The sequence below is a fragment of the Alligator sinensis genome, unplaced genomic scaffold (assembly GCF_000455745.1).
Source record: "Alligator sinensis unplaced genomic scaffold, ASM45574v1 scaffold177_1, whole genome shotgun sequence".
Taxonomy (NCBI): domain Eukaryota; kingdom Metazoa; phylum Chordata; order Crocodylia; family Alligatoridae; genus Alligator; species Alligator sinensis.
The window spans coordinates 762,730-781,364 of record NW_005842269.1 but is presented as its reverse complement, the minus strand read 5'-3'; the positions used below and the strand labels follow the sequence as shown (position 1 = coordinate 781,364).

At 45.0% G+C, this 18,635-nt stretch overlaps 1 protein-coding gene across 3 annotated transcripts in view; it reads right to left on the bottom strand.

The window, feature by feature from the left end:
* Positions 1 to 312: 312 nt before the first annotated feature.
* Positions 313 to 18,635, bottom strand: part of AKAP3 (A-kinase anchoring protein 3) — a 24,390-nt gene continuing 6,067 nt past the window's right edge. For all 3 annotated transcript variants that reach the window (XM_025209114.1, XM_025209113.1, XM_025209112.1), the window contains exons 2-5: positions 14,967 to 15,073; positions 14,167 to 14,259; positions 3,057 to 5,285; positions 313 to 583 (exon numbers count right to left, since the gene is read on the bottom strand). In XM_025209114.1, the coding sequence (XP_025064899.1) occupies positions 428 to 583; positions 3,057 to 5,285; positions 14,167 to 14,259 (2,478 nt within the window). In that variant the 5' untranslated portion in view covers positions 14,967 to 15,073 and the 3' untranslated portion in view covers positions 313 to 427. The remainder of the gene's footprint in view (positions 584 to 3,056; positions 5,286 to 14,166; positions 14,260 to 14,966; positions 15,074 to 18,635) is intronic.

The following is an 18,635-nucleotide window of genomic DNA, read 5'->3' as shown; positions in this document are numbered from 1 at the left end:
TTAACGTCATGGGGATGTTAAAACTAGGGTACTAACTGGCTTGTGCGTGGGGGAATTAAGCATAGTAACTACTCAGCTCTGACAAAAATTATCCTAAAAATACATTGAAAACTCTTATTTAATCTCCCTCCTTTAGATCAGAGTCTGCTTTAAAAGGATGTGTGGGCAGAACAGGAATTTTTACAGTTGGAGCAACCTGTGAGGTTTAACATTCTACTTATGGAGACCATCAAAAGGGAATTTTGCAATTGTTTTTTCCCAACAGACTTCTGTAGGTATTTTATTATTTTTATTCATATGCTTGCCCAGCAGGAGTCAGTATAACACATAAAAGCATCTCCTACAAATCAGTGATAGGTAGGTGAGCCTGATCCAGTGGAGCTGGGATGGTTGCTGCTGGTGTGGTTGAGAGAAGAGATGGCCCTGCTCACAGGTTACTAAGCAGCCAGTCCAGCACTGGCATTCGAGTAATGTTTCCCAGGGCTTCTTCTAGCTGCTTCTCCTTCTCATACTTCAGCACAGCCTGAATAATTTCCCCCACACTATATCCCTTCTCCATGGCTATTGAGGACAATTGCTGAATCTGCACAAAGGAGAAATAAAACAAAATACAAATGATGACATACCATAAATCTTTCTTTAAAGGACCAGTTCTGGGGTGAGGCTATTGGAGGTTCCTCTTGTTCACTTACTTCTGCACTCCCCTCTGAGATCTATGATATCCCACAATAAAGGCCAAGTGTTGCAAGAGGCTGACTTAAATAGTGATGATGAAAAGAGGCACAGAGCCCTAATGTGGTTAGGTCATTGGTAAGTGGGGACATGATAATCATTCACAAAATACTAAAACAAATGTTAATGTATTAATTAGTGTAATACATGGACAAAATCACTGGGTGAATTGAGAGAAAGCTAATGAAGAGAAAATTTAGGCTGGACATCAAAAAACTCTTTATTAGCTGCTACTCGTTACAAATGTCCAAAATCCTACTCTTGTTACACACTTATTTTGAACGAGGCTCGCTCTTCCTGAGATGAACAGGGTTTGACCTAAAACAAAATGCCATGCACTGTGGAACTAAGTGTTGAGTTTAGAGCACAGTTGTTCAAGAAATGCTTACATTCATAGCACAACAGAAAAGCAGGACTGAAAGGGACCTCTACAGGTCATTTAGTCCAGTACACTGCTGAACATAGGATCACTCCTGTCTAAGTCATTTTAAGAAAGTGTTTCTTGGCACCTATCACTCTTGAAAAACAATTTGGCTTCATTTTTTGTATCTGTTATTTATGAAAAGGAGAACAAATTGTGTTCTGAGAGTCAAGGATAGCACAGTAGACCACTGAAGAAGGAAATTACAATGGTTCTGGAGATAGGCTCTTCTTAGACTGACCTTCTCCAAGTACCTCCCGGTTTCTGGCAAGTCATTCTAGGTCTGATTTTTTTTTTTTTTTTTAGCATTTAGAAAATCAAAGGTACGTGAAAATGTGCCACATGTTATACTCTGAAAAGTGTCTTTACCCAAACCACTCAGCTACCTTTCAAGTACTTAAGGATTTTCTTCCATGCAAGCCATGCCCACATAGACTATTGATGGCAAGCATCATGTCCTAGCTCCTAAGGTATTACAGTCTGGCATGAAATAAATCCCTTTTTTAAAATTATGTACATATGTAATTGGACAGCAGACTTTAGCTAAACTCTACAGTGACAATAAAAGCATCTGATGAAGTGAGCTCTTGCTCATGAAAGCTTATGTATCTGATTCAGTTTAGAAAGTAAATCTCTACCCTGCCATCTGTCTGTCTGATTTCAGACCAACACAGCTAACTACCTCTCTCTGCTCAATACAATCATAGTCACTTCCAGGAAAAAAAAAATCCCTTTTCATTCCTTATTTATTTATTTTTAAACCACCATGAAGAAAACAGAAATAAAATGCCAAAAAGCAAGACTGAGACAAAAAAAAATTTACTCAAAGGAAGTGTCTGGAAATTCAATGGTAAGGGGGAAGCTAAGCATTAACCTGTCATACTGAAGTATCACAGCAGGTGGAGGAACACCCATAGTTTGAAGGCTATGGAAAACAACAATAGAGCGGAATTTGTGGAAGTAATCTGTAGGGTATGTGCTTGTTTATGGGCATGAACTGGGAATGGCTCTCCTGGATTTTCTTAGGTTCTTGGTCTAGTTTCTAGTGCGGGAAATGAAGGCCTCCCATTGCCTTCAATGGGTTATGGATTCCTATGCTTTTAAGACTGGGGAAAGTTTGTATCTCAGCCTGAGCTTTGTGGCACTGGACCCAAAATGGAAAATGAAACAACATTACAGTCCCAGCTTAATTACACAAATTAAGAAAATGAAACCTGAAACAAGACCTGTTACTATTGACCTCTACAAACCTGGCTCCTGACCTGTGGATTTGGTTGAATAATCTGTTAAATGACCCAAGTAATACGTATTTCTGTTTTTAAATGTCCTGTGTGTATAAAGCAAAATTTCACAGCAACCTGAAAGTAAAACTGAGTACACAAAGACTGAAACTGATTTTCATTGCTCATACAGAGAGAAATACAAAAAGTAAACAGAGCAAATACAGTGAAAAGTAATTTGGGTTTTAAACTCTTTTGGTGTTAAGAATGGGCCAAATTTTTAATGAGAGAGAAAAATGGAGTGTATACAATCTGTAACTTCTGAGTTGTTAGCACCCTTCTATAAGATGGATTTAGCATGAAAAGTTTATTTCACAAAATAATATTTCCCACTATTAAGAGTGTAAAAGGGAAGTGATGGAAACAAAGTGGTGTGGTCCATTTAAAGTAGACTAATTAAAGTAGCAGAGAGTGCACTGTAAAGAAAAGTTCTGCTCTGACCAGTGATGAGCTACTGCCATCAGTACTACATTGAATACTAGTCTAGACAGCGAAAATGTCAAAAATTCAGCTTTTCTTAGCAACTAAACTTGTGTCTTCTGCAGGATAATAGAAAACAGAAGTATTTAAATGCCACCATGTTCTAACATCCCTGACCATTCTCCAGTTGCTGCATTACTTACCTTATTCAGAAACTCATCATCCTCATCCAAGAAGTATAATACCGGCACATTTGTCTGAGAGGCAGCCACCCACTGGAGGATGGAATAGAGCTGTTTCTTATGTATGTTGTCGGGGGGATTCTGATTCATTACTATCACTTTGCGACCAGAAGCACTGTCTTCTCCTGACCCCAAAGCAGCATCAGCTGCCCCTGGACTCCTAGAATCCATACCTCCCATGCCATCTTCCCCATTCCCTATCTCTGCTAGAGCAGACTCAGGGTTGCTATATTTGGCTATCATAAGACACAACTTTGTGACGGTATCAACCAAGCTATCAATAAATTGTCCGCTGCTCCCCTCTTTTCCTCTTAGGTCAAACTGATTGGTAATCATTTTTGTCAGTCCAGAAATAGCATCCTCACAGGACTGTTCAGTTTCTGAATGGACAGAAGAGGCATGTCCCTCAGAATTTTTGCCAGGATCCCTGTTCGGTTCATCCATCGCTGAATTTCCTGGCTGTCCTTCTGATTTGCAGCCAGACTCATTGATTAACTTCTGGATTAGCGTTAAGATGGCACTAGACATGCCATTTTCAGGGTTCTGCTTTTGAAGATCTGACTTCTCAGAATCTGATTCATCAGCTTGGGCTGATGGATCTTGATCATTTGCTGAAGATAGCCTGAACTTCTTGTCACCACCTTTGTCCTGGGACTGCTGAGAGAAGAATCCAAATGCAGTGGTACCTGCTTTGTTAGGACTGCTGCCTTCAGCCAAAGCCTTGCCTGTGTTCTCCTGTTGGATTAAGTGATATTGTATTAACAACAGGGCAGTCACAATCAAGTCTTTTGCCCATGAGTCTGCTGAGATTTTAGGCATATCTTGAATTTCTGAACTAAAGGGTATGTTTTCATGTGGTTTATTTCTGGCCTGGCTTGTTGGAGGTTGGAATTTTGAACATAGGTTGCATTTGTTTTTATTTTCATGCCACAGAGTAAGCCCCTGCTTAATGATGTGGTTACCTATTGTTTCTGCACAGGTCTTTTCCTTTTCTTTGGTCACTGTTTCAGTTTTTGTTGCTGCAAACCTCAAGTTCTGAGACTTTGAATCTGCTGTTTCTAAGCCTGACTTCACAGATGCGTACGTAAGGCTTTGAGACTGGGCCTTATCACCTGCTGGTTTTTGCACAATTAAAGTGTTATGCAAATGATTCAGCATTGCTTGTACAATTTCTGCAGCCTTGTGACTTCCTTGGTTGAACAGAGTACGCTTCACTGCTGAAACAAAATCTGAGTCGGTCATAAGTGTCCCTGTGATATTATGTAAATTTTTCATGCAGGAGTCTATTAAGTCTGAAACAACCTCTTTAGAATGCTTCAGTAAAACCTTCTTCAGCACCATACAAGCTATGCTTGAGTCACTTGCTTGAATTTTCATGGTCTTCATAACTGTGACCATCATGTCTGAAACCACATTATTTGCATATACCAGTATCCCTTTGCTTAGAGTATTCGTAAATTCATCTTGGCCAAAGCGCTTTTTATGATGGCATTGTTTCTGGTCATTGAACAATGAGCCCCTTTCATGACAAAACTCATTTCTATTGGAAGATTGTTGGTTTACTTCTTTATAAAATAATGTTTTCTTCTTGGAAGATGAATTGTCTTCATACTTGGTTTCCTTCAAATTAACATTCATTTGATCTGAATTCTCTGATGGGTTGTTTTTGCCTTCCTCGGTGCCTACTCCAATAGACTTGTGGCCTGGTTCCCCAAAAGTGGCAAAAAGTGACTTGTTTATGCACTGATCGGCACCATCTGACTTCTCGTTAATCTCTTTATGTGCCATTGAAATGACAAGGTTAGACAGTCTACTGACACAAAGAGAAAGCTTGTCGCCATCTTGCTGGGCCTCTGCAGAAGCAAGTTCACCTTCGGTGTCTTTTGGCTCCTTTTTATTCAAGGTATTTTTCATTTCCAAATGAAACTCTGGTGACCCACTGTTGGATCTGATGTCCATGCATAATTGCTTGTCATAGACACTAAAACCACCTGGTGAGGGTGCATTGCCTGGTTGGAGGCTGTGTCCACCCAGGGAAGGTTCCCTTGCAGTTTCCTCAGCATTTTGTTTGCCAGTAGAGTTCAGCACATCCTGGATTCCAAGTGCACATCTTTCAAGGTCTTTTCGGAGCCAAGTCAAGATTTTAAGTGGATCAGCTGCAGCTTGTTTGAAAAGTTTTGCTGAATCAGTCTAAGGATTAAAACAAAACAGAAATGTACAATGGTTAATTTCCCCAGTAGTTGGGTTCTTACAGTACAAAGCCTGTCAGAATTCTAGGAGTTATATGTAAAGGCCTGATGTAGCTTTTGCTGGCCTTTTTTGTACCAAAATATGAGTAATTGCATATCAAGTGCCAGTAATACTACACTGGAGGGCTGAAGAGGGATCTGGTTAATGCCTGATCTATGGCCTAGTAGCCAGGGCACTTTGGTGAGCAATGGAAGATGCAAGTTCAAACTATTTATGGATAAGATAGGTCTAGAACCTTGGTTCCCTGCTCCTTGGATGGGTCTTCCTACTCTGCTATCAGGCTAAAGCATAAAATTGTCCTCCTGCCCACCTGGGATTTTTCCCAGCTATGATTTTGGTATTCACCTGGTCTTACACACTTATCTAGGTGAGCTTACAGAACTGTGCACCTATCCAGCCAGGGCAGTCCTACTGAGCATGCTCAGGAGCCACCTGGGCACTTGTGCAATGCTTGTGCATGAACACTGCCCACAATTAAAATCACAAAAATGGCACTTACACTTGCAACTGCCATTTAGGTGTACTCATTTAGGTGAGTAAAGTGAAGGAAGAACTACCCCTCACTTCTAGTGCAGACTCACCTAATGATGTGAATAAAAAGACTCTTGGTGAATTGGGTAAGAGTTAGATCAGCGACAGTATTTGGAAGGAGTCTGGCCTCGTTCCCTGTGTAGACTGAAAAAAGCCTATGACAAGGCCTCATTGGTGTTTTAATGACTGTGCACACAGATGGTACAAAGCATAGGTAGATTTGACTTTAATGTCATTCACATGATTCATCAAGAAGTATTTCCCATGCCTATTAAAGACTGGGAGACTGTTTTTTAGTTTTAGTCTTCTGGCAGCGTTGACAAGCATGTTTGCTGTCAGGAAATGGCAACAACAGAATGAAGAGTAGTAAACCTGACCTGTTCTCATTTCTCCTTCCTTCTGAAATGTACTTACTCTGTAATGTGTGTCTGATGCCACATTCCAGTAGCTGGCTCACTCATGATAAGGATTCTTACTAGTGTCACCAGTTACAAGTCTGTGTGTGGAGCTGAAGAACTAATGCTCTAGTCACAGCTCCAAAGGCAATTTATCTAGCAGTGGTCTGTACTGTAGGGATTTCTTAACTAATTTTCCCTGGGGCTCAAGAACAAAATGTTCCCAGCCACAGTGAATAGCCAGGAAGTTCTTCCATGAGTCTATTTTGATACCTCCTCAGATTCAAAGCAAGGAGCCTACTGTGGATCTGAAAGCTTCCCATGTAGAGAGTGAAGGAAATACACAGCAGTTGTATTCATGCTGCTGTTCACTTAGTAACAATACTTTTGTCATGTCAGCATAACATGCTTAACTCTGGTAATTACTCTCAAGCAATCAGACACTACCCCTGTTGTGCATGGATTTTTTTTTCACAGCAACAAGGGAGAAAAAAATCATTTAACATAGGAATATGTTATTATAAAACCATGAGACTTGGCAAAGGGATTCAGGGACAAGACTTGTATCTCCAGCCATATTTATCTCACTTTTAAAATTACCCAACGATCTGCACCTGCAAGCCTAACTTAACTTTGTGACTTAGTCTCATCGACTGGAATGTGATTACTTACATGAGTAAACATATGCGGGCCATTGTTCAGAGACCTAGCTTTCATTTTGATAGTATCCCTTTAATACCTGGCCAATAGTGGTATGAGTTGAAGTGCCACAGGTGTTTACTTCTTCCTTTGAACCAGCTAGCACAAGTTTCTAGCAGCAGTATGTTGGGGAAATCCCCTCCAGGCTGTAGACTTTGGCCTATGAAGAGCCTGCACCTGAAGAATCTCTCCAGATTTAGCACTAGGTCCAGTGCTGGTTTGAAGAGCATATCAGGAGTCTGGTTGGTGCCGTATCCACTGTAGATGTGGTCAGTAGAAGTAGTTGGTGTTGAGTTTCAGTGACTTGTTCTAAGGGGCTCCCCACTCCCCTGCTACATCACAGGGCATGTCTACATGGGGAATTAATGTGACTGAATATATTCTGGTTCAATTTGAGCTGGAGTAAACTAATCCTGACAACACCGTCTATACGTGCATTTAAGCGCAGTAATTTACTGCACTGCTGGATAACACTTGTACAGACAGGATTATCCAGCAGCACAGTAAATAGTCTCCTGCACCCTAATTGTTGTGCATGTGTAGATGGTGATGCTTTACTGCATAGCAAATTAGTCGGCTGAGCAGTAAAGCATCTTTTGTAGACATGCCCACAGTATTTTCCACCACTGGTACCATCTCATTCATATTAGGGCTGTGCGAAGCTTCGGGTGCTGATTTGATTCAGAGGAGATCCAGCCAGATTCGGTGGCCAAATCTCCAAATCCAAATAGAATCAGGGGACCAATAAAAAGGTCTGAATTGATTCAAAGCTCTCCAGATCTTCAGAAAAGATTCAGACAGCTTCGATGATTTCGGCAGTCCCCGCCTGCTGCAGCATGGAGCTGGAGCTGGACTCAGAGCTGGTAAGTAGGGGGCAGGAGAGGGGGGAGGGGACTATGGGGGGGACCCCTTCCAGGCCCCATTCCCTACCTGCTCCCCCAGCCCCCATCCATGGCTGTCCCACCCACCCAGCTGCCAGTGCTTTAAAAAAAAGCTCCACTCATTGGGTGCTGCTGGGTGGGGAGGTGACGCCCTATGCTCCCCACTGGCCCATGTTGCATGGGGGGCTCTGCACGAGCCCCCAAGCCCTCCCCCCCACTGTCCCAGCCCCCCCATGGCTGCCCTGCCCACCTCAGCTCCTGGCCCTTTAAGAATAAAAAAACTGAAAAAAACCCCAGAACTCACCAGCTCCTGCAGTGGCCTTGGGGTTTCGGGGGGCTCATGGAAGAGCCCGCTATGTGGCATGGTGCAGTGGGTGGGGAAGCGGGGATTGCCCCCCACCAGGCAGGCAAAGGTGAGTCCAGGGTTTTTGATTTTTTTTTTTCCTTAAAGGGCTGGCGCTGGGGTGGGGCAGCCATGTGCTGGGGCTGGGACATTACTATACTTTTGGTGACAGAGCTCTGTCTATATGTGTATGTGTAGATAACATCTACAGCTACATCTACATCATCTATCTATCTATCCAAATAGATAGATATGGAAATGAATATAGATATTCCCACACAACTACACATACATATGTGTATATATGTACAAGACCATGTCTTCCTCTTATCCTTCCTCCTTGTGGGTCTCCTTTCATACACATCCTCATTCCACCCTTCCACTTTGGACCACTTGCCTTTCTGCTCCATGATTTCCTAAGTACTGTAAGCTCACAGGCATATAACCTATACCAACAATAAAATAAAGATTAAATGCAAGGAAAACTATTCCAGGTTTGTGTATCTTTCATCCTTCTGCCTCCCCTCATTATCCCTCATCTCTCTTACTGTTAGTTTCATCCCACAAATGAAAAGTTCCAGTATGTTCACATCTACTGTATCTAGTTTCATTCCAAACAGATTGAAACCTAGTAAATTGATCCGTTATACAAAGAGCTTTGCAACAGCCTGCTGGTTTCATGTTGATCTTTGCCTGTAACATTATTTAGAGAGTCAAATGAACCTGAAACTGTCAGCAAAATGGAAAGTGTACAACCCCCCTAAGTCTAAATGGATAGAAAATGTGTGTGGAGTCAATCTAACAAAAGCCAAGAATAACAACAACTTTCACTATGATTTTGCTTTCTGCTTTTGAATGTGCCACAAATTCTCTGTGGATCCATTTCTGTCAACCTTATACACACATATCTTATTCTGTAAATATTGGTAATTCTGGTGAATTCCTAGCCCTTGCACCCAGGAAATGCATCTTCTGAGTCTAACTCAGAGTAAGTCTGGTGAGTTCAGTGGAGTTAGTTTGGATTTACACAAATAAAGAATCATGCCCCTTATCACGAGATGAGTGAATTTAGATTTCCACCAGTGAAACCAATAACAGACATATTTATATTTATTCATAAATGTAAATATTTATTCTCCTGAATAGGAATCTTTTAGTATTTACGTACTGTGCAGTAAGTATGGTGACTTACACCAACTTGAGTGTAAATTTTATATCTGTGCCATGCAGGTAACGAATTTATATCTGATTAATTACTGTGCAGTAATGCATGTGTAAACGTGTTACTGTGCAGTAACTTTGTGTGTCCCAAGACAGTCCATACACACAGTGTTAATGTGCTTTAACACCTGCACATGTAGATGCTGGCCTATTCCTGCTTACTTATTGTGTAGTATATTTAGGCTGCTGTAAATGCATGTGTAAACATGCTCTGGGTGCATCTACACTTGCATTTAATCCAGGACCAGTTTACTTGCAAGTATATTACTCATGAGTAAATGGTCCAGGACAGGCATCTACATGTACAAGGATGTGGGAACAGATTTTGCTGCTCCTAGCTGTAAACTGCTCCCATTTCCTGCAGCCCTACAATGGGCCCCTGCTGCTTGAGTCTCCAGCTGCACCTGACAGCAGCCGGCAGCCATCTTCAAAAGGCAGCCTCACTCCTTGCTCCCTGGCCAACCACTTTTCTGGCTGGGGGCCCGCATGCAGCGACTGCCTCCTCATGCCATGGCTGCTCCATCCCCTGCCCTTGGCAACAATGCCCAGTGTCCAGGCTCCTGCTGGCCATGGTGCTGGCCCTACTGGCCCCAGCCACCGAGGCCCCAGGCAAGCTGCACACCTGCCAGCGGAAGTCAAGGCATCAGCTGTGAGAGGCACTGGCTGACCACTTTCTCTTGCACTTCCTGCTGTAGCCTGCCTGGACAGCCACCCACAGACCCCATCATCCACCCTCAGCACCATGCTCACTGCAGACAGTTCTCAGGAAAATACTTTCTTGACCTCACAACAAACAGATCTCCCCTCCCCACTCAACAAGAGAGCCCGTCTGAACTCCCTCCCTCCCTCCCCAGCAACAGAGCCCCATCATCATCCACCCCCTCCACCAGCAATAAAACACCCTCTTCTCAGTGCAAGCTATTTACAACAAGTGAAGTGCTATGGTTGTGTGCATGAACTCCCAGCGTGGGTGGCCATGTGGTGGGGGCACCTAAGGGGGCAGAGCCTGAGGACACACAGCCAGCACCCTGGCCTCCGGCTGTACCCTCATGGGTGCGCATGCTACAGTGAGTCTGGTGGGCAGGGGGCTCACCCAGGGGAAATGGTGATGGCTCATCCCCTAGTGCAGGTGGCTCCTCCAGCAGTTGGTTGCCAGGGCTGTCAGGGCCAGCACACAGTCCTGGCCCTGCTGCAGGCAACTCTGGCTCCGTGCCCTCATGGTGCCAGGATGAGTGCTGGGCCTGGACCCAGGCAGCAGGGGCTGGGTGGTGGGGGACCCAGGGTGGCGGGCCGGAATAGGGGATCCTGCTCAGTGGAGGTGATTCTGGACCTCTGCCTAGGCCTATGAGGGGGCTGTGCTGCTGGGTGGGGGCCAACTGCCAGGGGGTACGCAGGGCTGTGATTGGTGGCAGGGTATTGAGTGGCACGAAGGCACCCACCAGGGCCAGGATGGTGTCTAGCACCTGATGGTCCTCCTCTGTGGTCTCCACTGCCCTGGCCATGAGTGCAACCTGGTCCCTTCGGGCCTCCATGTGGTCCTGCTCCAGGGCCAGTAGCTGTGCCCTGAATTCCCATGTGTCCTTGTGAGCAATGTCCTCTACCCACCACCTTTCCTGGTGGGTGATGTCCTCCACCCTCCACATCCATGCATCCGCAAGCTGATCCTCCATGGCTGTCACCAGCTGGGCCAGGAGGAGGTTCCAACCCTGGGCCCTCCTCCTGCAGAGCTGGTGCATCTGCAGGGCCCTGGCTGTGGGTGGCAGTGACCCTGAGGCTTCATCCTGGCTGTCAACTGCAGCCTCTCCCCTGCATTCAGGTGGAGGGTCTGCAGAGTCATGAGAGAGAAGCTGATTGTGAGAGCTTGCAACATTTCTGAGATAAGATGCTCTTACTAGGGGCCCATGCACTACCTGGCCTCAAATCGGGAGTTGTGCATGCACGGGTGCCAATGAACCATGGTAAATCAGCCAGGCAGGTGTAGGCCCAGGTGGCTGCTGGCCAAGCCGCCTGTTCTCACTTGCTCCCCAGGGGCCAGTGGGCTGTTGAGTGCTGGCTGCAGGTAGTCTGCCTCCCTCACCCCATTCCCACGCCAGGACAAACCTGAATCTTGGCAGCACCTGCTGCCTTGTGTTCATACCCTGCTCCCCACCCTTCCTCTTCTGCAGGCTAGCCTGTCTCCTGTGCTGCCACCAAGCCCATGACACCCAGGCTTGGGGGAATATGGGGCTCCCTGATGACTGGGACATGGAGCTGTTGATGCTTCCACCTTCCCTACAGGGGTCCTCTCTAGGGAGGCATCCCAGGGCCAGATTCCCACCTGCCCCCTGCCCCCACCCCCAGCTGCTCTGTGCCCCAAGCATGCCTCCCAGTATGTGTCTCGGGCACTGCACAAGGAGATGTTTGTGCAGACTGAGGGTGCCTGACCCACTATGCCTTGCTTCTGCTGATGCCATGGTGCCCCAGATGCATGTGCCATGGTGCCCTGGGCCCCTGTCATGGGACTCTGAGCTTTGATGGTGTGGGGGGCAAGCCCGAGTTCCTCTGCAGCCTCAGCCACCACATGGAGGGCTACCTGTGGCTGCACTACACATACGTTTCCCCCACAGTCAAGAAGAACATTGCCACCAGCATCAATGCATTTCTCAGGGTGTGAGAGGCCCATGCCCATCTAGCTGTGGGGGCACAGGCTGCTCAATAAAGTTTTGCACTGTCTCCTGCCTCCCTACTTGCTGTGGGGGAGGAGGCCAGGGGGCCAGCGGATTGTGGCCAGGCTGGGCAGACAGGAGGGCAGGGCCCAGGCCAGAGGCCAGGGGCTGGGGACCAGGGGTAGGGGCTGGGCCAGGGAAGGCCTTCCCTCAGTGTGTGGCTTACCATATTGGCATAGCTGGCGTGCCCGGTGGCCCTGGTTGGTTCTGGCTGGCAGTGATGGCATGTGGCTCCCAGCAGACAGTGGAGTGCAGCATGTGAAACCCAAGGCCAGGGCCCCCCTGGGGAGAAGCTGGCATCCGGCAGTGACATGGCTGGTCATGCCTCATGGCTGGGGCTGAGGTCTCAGAGCTGTTGGTGCAGGCATTGGCCTGGGCTCCCCAAGCTGCTGGTGGAGGCTGGGGGAGAGGAGATCAGTGGGACAGGTTGCAGGCAGCTCTAGGGGCCCTCCCCCAGTGGCACATCACTGTGGCTGCCAGGCCAGAGTGGGGGCTTGGACAGGCTGCCAGTGCTACACAGCACACTTGAGGCCTGGGTCCTGGGGCGCAAGGATGTTAGTCAGCTGCTGCATAAAGGGCATGGACTTATGGGCACCCCCCAACTGAGAGTTGTGGTCAGTGATCATAACACACTGTGCCTACAAGACCTTGACCATTATGTATGACTGCTGCACCAACCAGTTGTGCCAGTGCCCCCACATCCAGCTTGACAGCCCCTTCTAAACATGCACATTGGAATGCCTGCCCTGCATGAACTGCTGCTGCACCTCCACCTCTCCCCACAGCACCACAAGGTTGATAGTCTCCTCTGCCAGTTGAGGTCCTGGGTGGTGGGGTGTGGCATCAGAGATGATGCCATTGGGCCTCCCACGCCAGCTCTCTGGGCCTCTGTGTGGCTGTCCCTGTACTGCTGGGCCTGGGCAGCTCCCTGCAGCACCCAGCTCAGAGACAAGACATGGTTCTAGCGTTGCATGGCGCATCCATGCCCCACAGCACCTGCAGGGTCTGGGCAGGATGCTGGGGGTTGGCTGTGGGCAGCTGGAGCTGGATCTGGTGGCTAGGAGCTGCCTGCAGCTGGGCTGGGGTGCTGGCAAGCTGCCACAGGTAGCCTGTGGCCTGTGCAGGGGGAGCAGAGGCCAACAGTCACCCCAGGTTCCCTGCTTTTGTTTTCCAGGGCTTAAAATGCGTGCAGGTTTTTAAGGGCCTAAGGCTGCGGCAGGCATAGAGGCAGTCCAGCCCTGGGGCAGGAGAGGCTCCCAACCCCAGGGCCCTAGGCCTGAGCTAAGGCTATCCCCCCTAGTGGCAGGACTGACTGGGAGCAAATTTGCTCTTGGTCAGCATCTACATGTGCATTACTGTGCAGTAACTACTCGTGAGTAAATTTGCTACTTGAATTTGTGGGCAGCAAATTTACTCACAAGGAATGAAGTTTACTGCACATGTATAGACATGCTTGTTCACTGTGCAGTGAACTACACTACTGCGCATTAAAGCATCTCACATAGATGCACCCACTGTTTTCCCTGCTCAAGCTAGCCTTTGTTCTAAAATTTTGCTTTCTGTTAGCTGCTCCTGAAGCTCCTATTTCAGAGCCCTGCAGATGGTTTTTAAATCATTCCAATGAAGTTATATTTGTTTTTACTTCAATCTTAAATTGGATAATACAGCCCTAGGCACCTAGTTTATTAGTAAAGCTTCTATTTTTTTAACTCGAGAAGAATATGTGTTGTTTTATATGTGATGATGCACCTCACCATCTGCACCCCGCTTTTCAAAATTCTAGATCTACCCATGATGAAAGATACAGAATATACAGTTCAAAGGAGTCTAAATTTGGGATATACCATTGCAAACATTAGTTTTCAATCAAACTAATTGCACAGCAGAGCACCCTGTTTACTAATAAATTCTCTGGTGAACTGAATATAAACACACAGAGACAATTCACTTTTCATAGTTTGTGTTGTGCTTTTGTTAGCAATTTCTCTTTCCTGTTCTTTTAAGGAAAATAAATGTATAAAATATGAAAAGTAAACATTTTCTTACTGTCCAGTTTTGTTCATTTTCATGTCCGGGTAAATAATGTTCCACTTTACAGAGTCCCCTTTGGCTTTGTATCCAGTCAATGTTATCTGCCATCTATGGTAAGACAAAAAGAAATCTAATTATAGGATCATAGAAAAGTAAGGCTGGAAGGGACCTCCAGAGGTCATCTAGTCCAATCCCTTGCTCAAGCCAGTATGAACCTTATCCAAGCCATTCCATATAAGTGCTTGTCTAATGTATTCCTAAAACTACATAATTAATCCCATCACACAACTACAAGTCATATTGCCTAGGGACATCAAAATCAGCCAAGCCTACCACAAGCAAAGTAGGGGGATAAGGACTATGGTGTCCCACCACTGCAAGGGGAGAGACAGGGATGAATGTGTACAATGCATGGACAATGAGTGAAGAACTACAGAAATCTTAGATGTATGATCTGAGAATGAATAAAATTTTCACACAGAAACCAAAATTTCAACTTGGCAGTCGTCACCTAGAGAGGATTTTGCATAGAGGATTACATATATCAAACAATAGTGTTTGACAGCTGTTGAGAGCTTGAGCATGTTGAGAGATGCCTTGAACTCTTTTAAAAAGTCTGAGAGGGGATCCCACTGTCAGCTAATAAGCCAGGATTTTGAAGAATAAGATTGCAAATTTTAAAAATCTAGGCAAAGGAATATATTCCATAAACTTCCCAAAAGAGCAAAAAGTTCCAGTCCAACCCTTTGCTTCAAAATACCTCTCCCAACATTTTCAGAACTGAACATAAACAAATATAAAATACAAAAACTCACTTTTTTCTAGGTCATGTTCTGAAACTTAGGGAAAGTCTGAACAAATAATGATTTGTCCTTATAGTGTTGAAGAACTGCTCCTGTAGGCAGCCATGTAAAATCAGAACCTAAAATAGAGAAAAAATATATCTGATTTTAAAATATATTTCAAAAGTGGCACTACTAACCTCCAGTTTATATCTAGCTTGCGAAATAATTTGTAGGACTACAAGTGTCTCCATATGCATGAGATGAAGAAATTAAAAATCACATTGTGCAATGGTGTCATTGTGTTAAAGTTCTATTTTATGCCAGAAATAAAATATGAGGCATATGGAGGAAAGAAAGAAACAGAAGCATTTCAGGACAAAATACCTAACCTTTCAAGTACTCTTACTACAGTGTAAATAAAACAGATTCAAATGTCATGGTTATTAAAATTGTAGAAAGATACAAAAATAGTTTAGATGTCAATAATCAGTTGGATATTGTCAGGGTGCTATGTACTACATGGCTGTAGATTTGCCACCTTATTACTTATAATGGAGGTAGCCTACTGAAATGAACACAATACAGTCATGGTCAAGCATCCTAAAAACATGAACTCTGAGAGATGCCTTTAATCTGACTATCTAATTATGCAAAATCAATTATTAGGCTTATTTCACATGTTAATCGCATCCCACACATCAAGTGCCAAAGGCCTCAGCTGCGCTCAACTAGTTTCAAAATGCCCAGCTTATACCAGACAGTAATTTCTAAGAGCATTATCCACTTTCAACACAAAATCTTGCATAACCATAATATTCTGACAAAGCATAACATAAATTAAATTGAGTTTCAAAATAACTGAAAGGACACTGTACTCTCAGTGGGTACATCTACACGTGAAATTAATAAGGTGCAGCACAGTTTGCACTAGATGGTATTGATCCTGGGTGCAGCACTTACACATGCGCCTGGGACTGCAGCACCTTGTGGTGGGGCGGAACAGCCCTAGCTGGCAGGGGGCCCTTGGGGTTAGCCTGTCAGCCTAGGGCTGCTCTGGCTTGACTCAATGTGCTGTGGTAGGGCTGGCTCGGGCACGAGGGTGCTACAATGAAGGGCTATCCAGCAGGCAGCCTCATGCTGTAGCACCCTCATGCCCCAGCCAGTTCTGGTCAGAGTCTACATGTGTGTTGCAGCAGAATAAATAAGGTATAAATAGTAGGATATCACTTGTGATGGGCAGTACTATCCAGTGGTGGAGTTAATTAGTTTACTCTGGCCTAATATCACTGCACAAGTAGATGCTGATGCTCATTAGTCAGATCCGCAATAAACGTCTTGTGTAGATGCTCCCAGTGTTATTCATTATGAGTGACTGAGATGGATTCATAACTCTTTTAGACTTCTGTCCTATCAAGACTGTGTGCTTAATTTTATACACAGTGGGTACATCTACATGTGCCATTAAGGTCAGAAATGGACATCTGTATGTGTGCTCGGAAGCACAGCAGTTTGAGCTGGGGCAGAGCAGCCCCAGGCTGGCAGCAGGCTTGAGGGGGGTCAGCCCCGGGCTTTGGTGGCAGTGTCAGGCAGTGGAGGGGTTGGCTGGGGGATGAGAGTGCTGCAACTGTGGAGCCATGTAGCTGACTCCCTGAGCCTGTCCTCCCCGGCTCAAACTGCCGGGGTCCTGGTCAATGTCCACACGTGGATTTCAGCACAGTAAATGACTCTGCCATAAGATAGTACTGTCCCAGACAGTACTATCCAATGGTGGAGTTAATTAATTTACTGTGTCCTAATACTGGCACGCATGTAGATGCTTTACTGCAGAGCTAATTAATCAACTCCACAGTAAAGCACACATGTAGATGTACCCAGTGAGATGTTCTACTGAGTTCAACCTCCAGCATGTAAGGTTAAGGATATGCAAACATCTCCTTGGAAAATTCCATTCTGTTGTATTTCAACAAATAAAGCTTCTTTTTTTTTATGTATCTGAGGATGCCACGGAAACTCGTCCTCTGCACTAGCAAGTGACAGGATTCAGGTGAAGCTTGCCACAAAGTAAACACAAACAGTTTCCACTGTATCATTGGTTTCAATTATATCACATATCCCTTCACAATCTATATCACAAATAGATGAATTAGAGAGCCATTGTCAAGTTCTTGTTTATATTGCTCATTATGTTTATCTACTACTGTTTCAAATGGCCAACTAAGATTATAATCACCAGAAGTGGTGAAAGAAAGAAAAACTCTGTTACTTTGTGCATTTGATGTTTTGTTCATAGCCACTTCCTGTATTTTCTCATTTTCATGAATTTTACAAAGTGCAACAGATGGGCAAAAACATTTAGAATGGTTGGAAAAACTTGCTTAAAAACCACAAAAATGGTCATGGAGACTCAGCAACAGCTGTGGTCCTCAAAATAACTTTTATCGAAGTTGTTTGAAAAGAACTATGTTTCAAGTTGACTGTGTCTCTAAACGAAAAAAAAAAAAAAGAAGTGTCGGGGCATTATTCACTCTTTGAGTTGCATTAAATGAACATTGGCCATGAGCCAGTGGTGGTAGAAAGCCTGTCCTGGTTGAGTGAAAGTGGAATGGAAGCCCCGTGCTGTCAGCTATATATATAAAGGTGGTTGGGGCAGATCTAGCTAAGAAGCAGATGGGAACAGGGCACCCAGGAGATGCTGTGATCTAATAGAGCTATGACATTATGCATATTCAAACAGTTTGATCCTGGTCCACCCCCCCCAGTGTCATTATTTGACTGACCAGACAAGTGAATCCCTCATCAGCAAATGGCATCCTTTGGTGCCTGTGGAGAGGGCAATGTACTTAAGATTCATATAGCATAGGCAACAGAAAGATGTGAGTTTTGCTAATCGTGTTCAGCAATGTTTAACTTAGATGCCAGACTAGATTTATCGAGGCTGCAGGAAAATGTAAGTTATATCTCCTTCCAGCAGCCTATATCCTTGAGCTGCAGCTAGGGTACAAGTTTGTTGTTGCTCCCTGATCACCTTGGAATTTTCATGGGAAAGATGTAGCTTTTCAGACCTAGAGTAGAGGAGGTGGTACTTCAACACTTCTCACCTTCACTCTGCACCTGCTTTGTGCTGGGCTTCTCCTAGCCCAATAGTAGAAAAAGGGTATGCACCCTGCACATTAAGCTATTTAATTTCCTACATCATGGCTCCCAGTGCCTACTGCTGAATATCAGGTTCCATGAACATAAACTCTGGACTGAATTCAGCTTGCTACAGCTCTCAGTTTAGTGTTAGGTCAATTAAAAGCAGGACTTTACATGGGTGCTAAAATGTTTTGTTTAAATAGGACAGTTCTTCACAAAGTTGGGGATAATTTTTGTTACCACTTTCCTGAGCAGAAAGAAGCAGGGAGACACTTCTGCTATTACAGTGACAAATGGGGTGGGGGGTGGAGGGAACAATTCAAAGTATTATGAAAGTGGTAAAAAATTACATGTAACTATAAAAATAGGGGAAGTTGCAGAGCTGGGATCATATCCTAAAAAATATACTATCGGGGGTGTGGAAAGGAACAATTCTATATATATGAAGGGCTTAGTCCATCTGTCTGTGTGTGTGTCTGTCTGTCAGTAATGCTCATGGAGAACTCTGATTGGTTGTCTCCCCACACCGTTGGGGGCATGGGGTGGGGGTGTGGGGCATGAGGC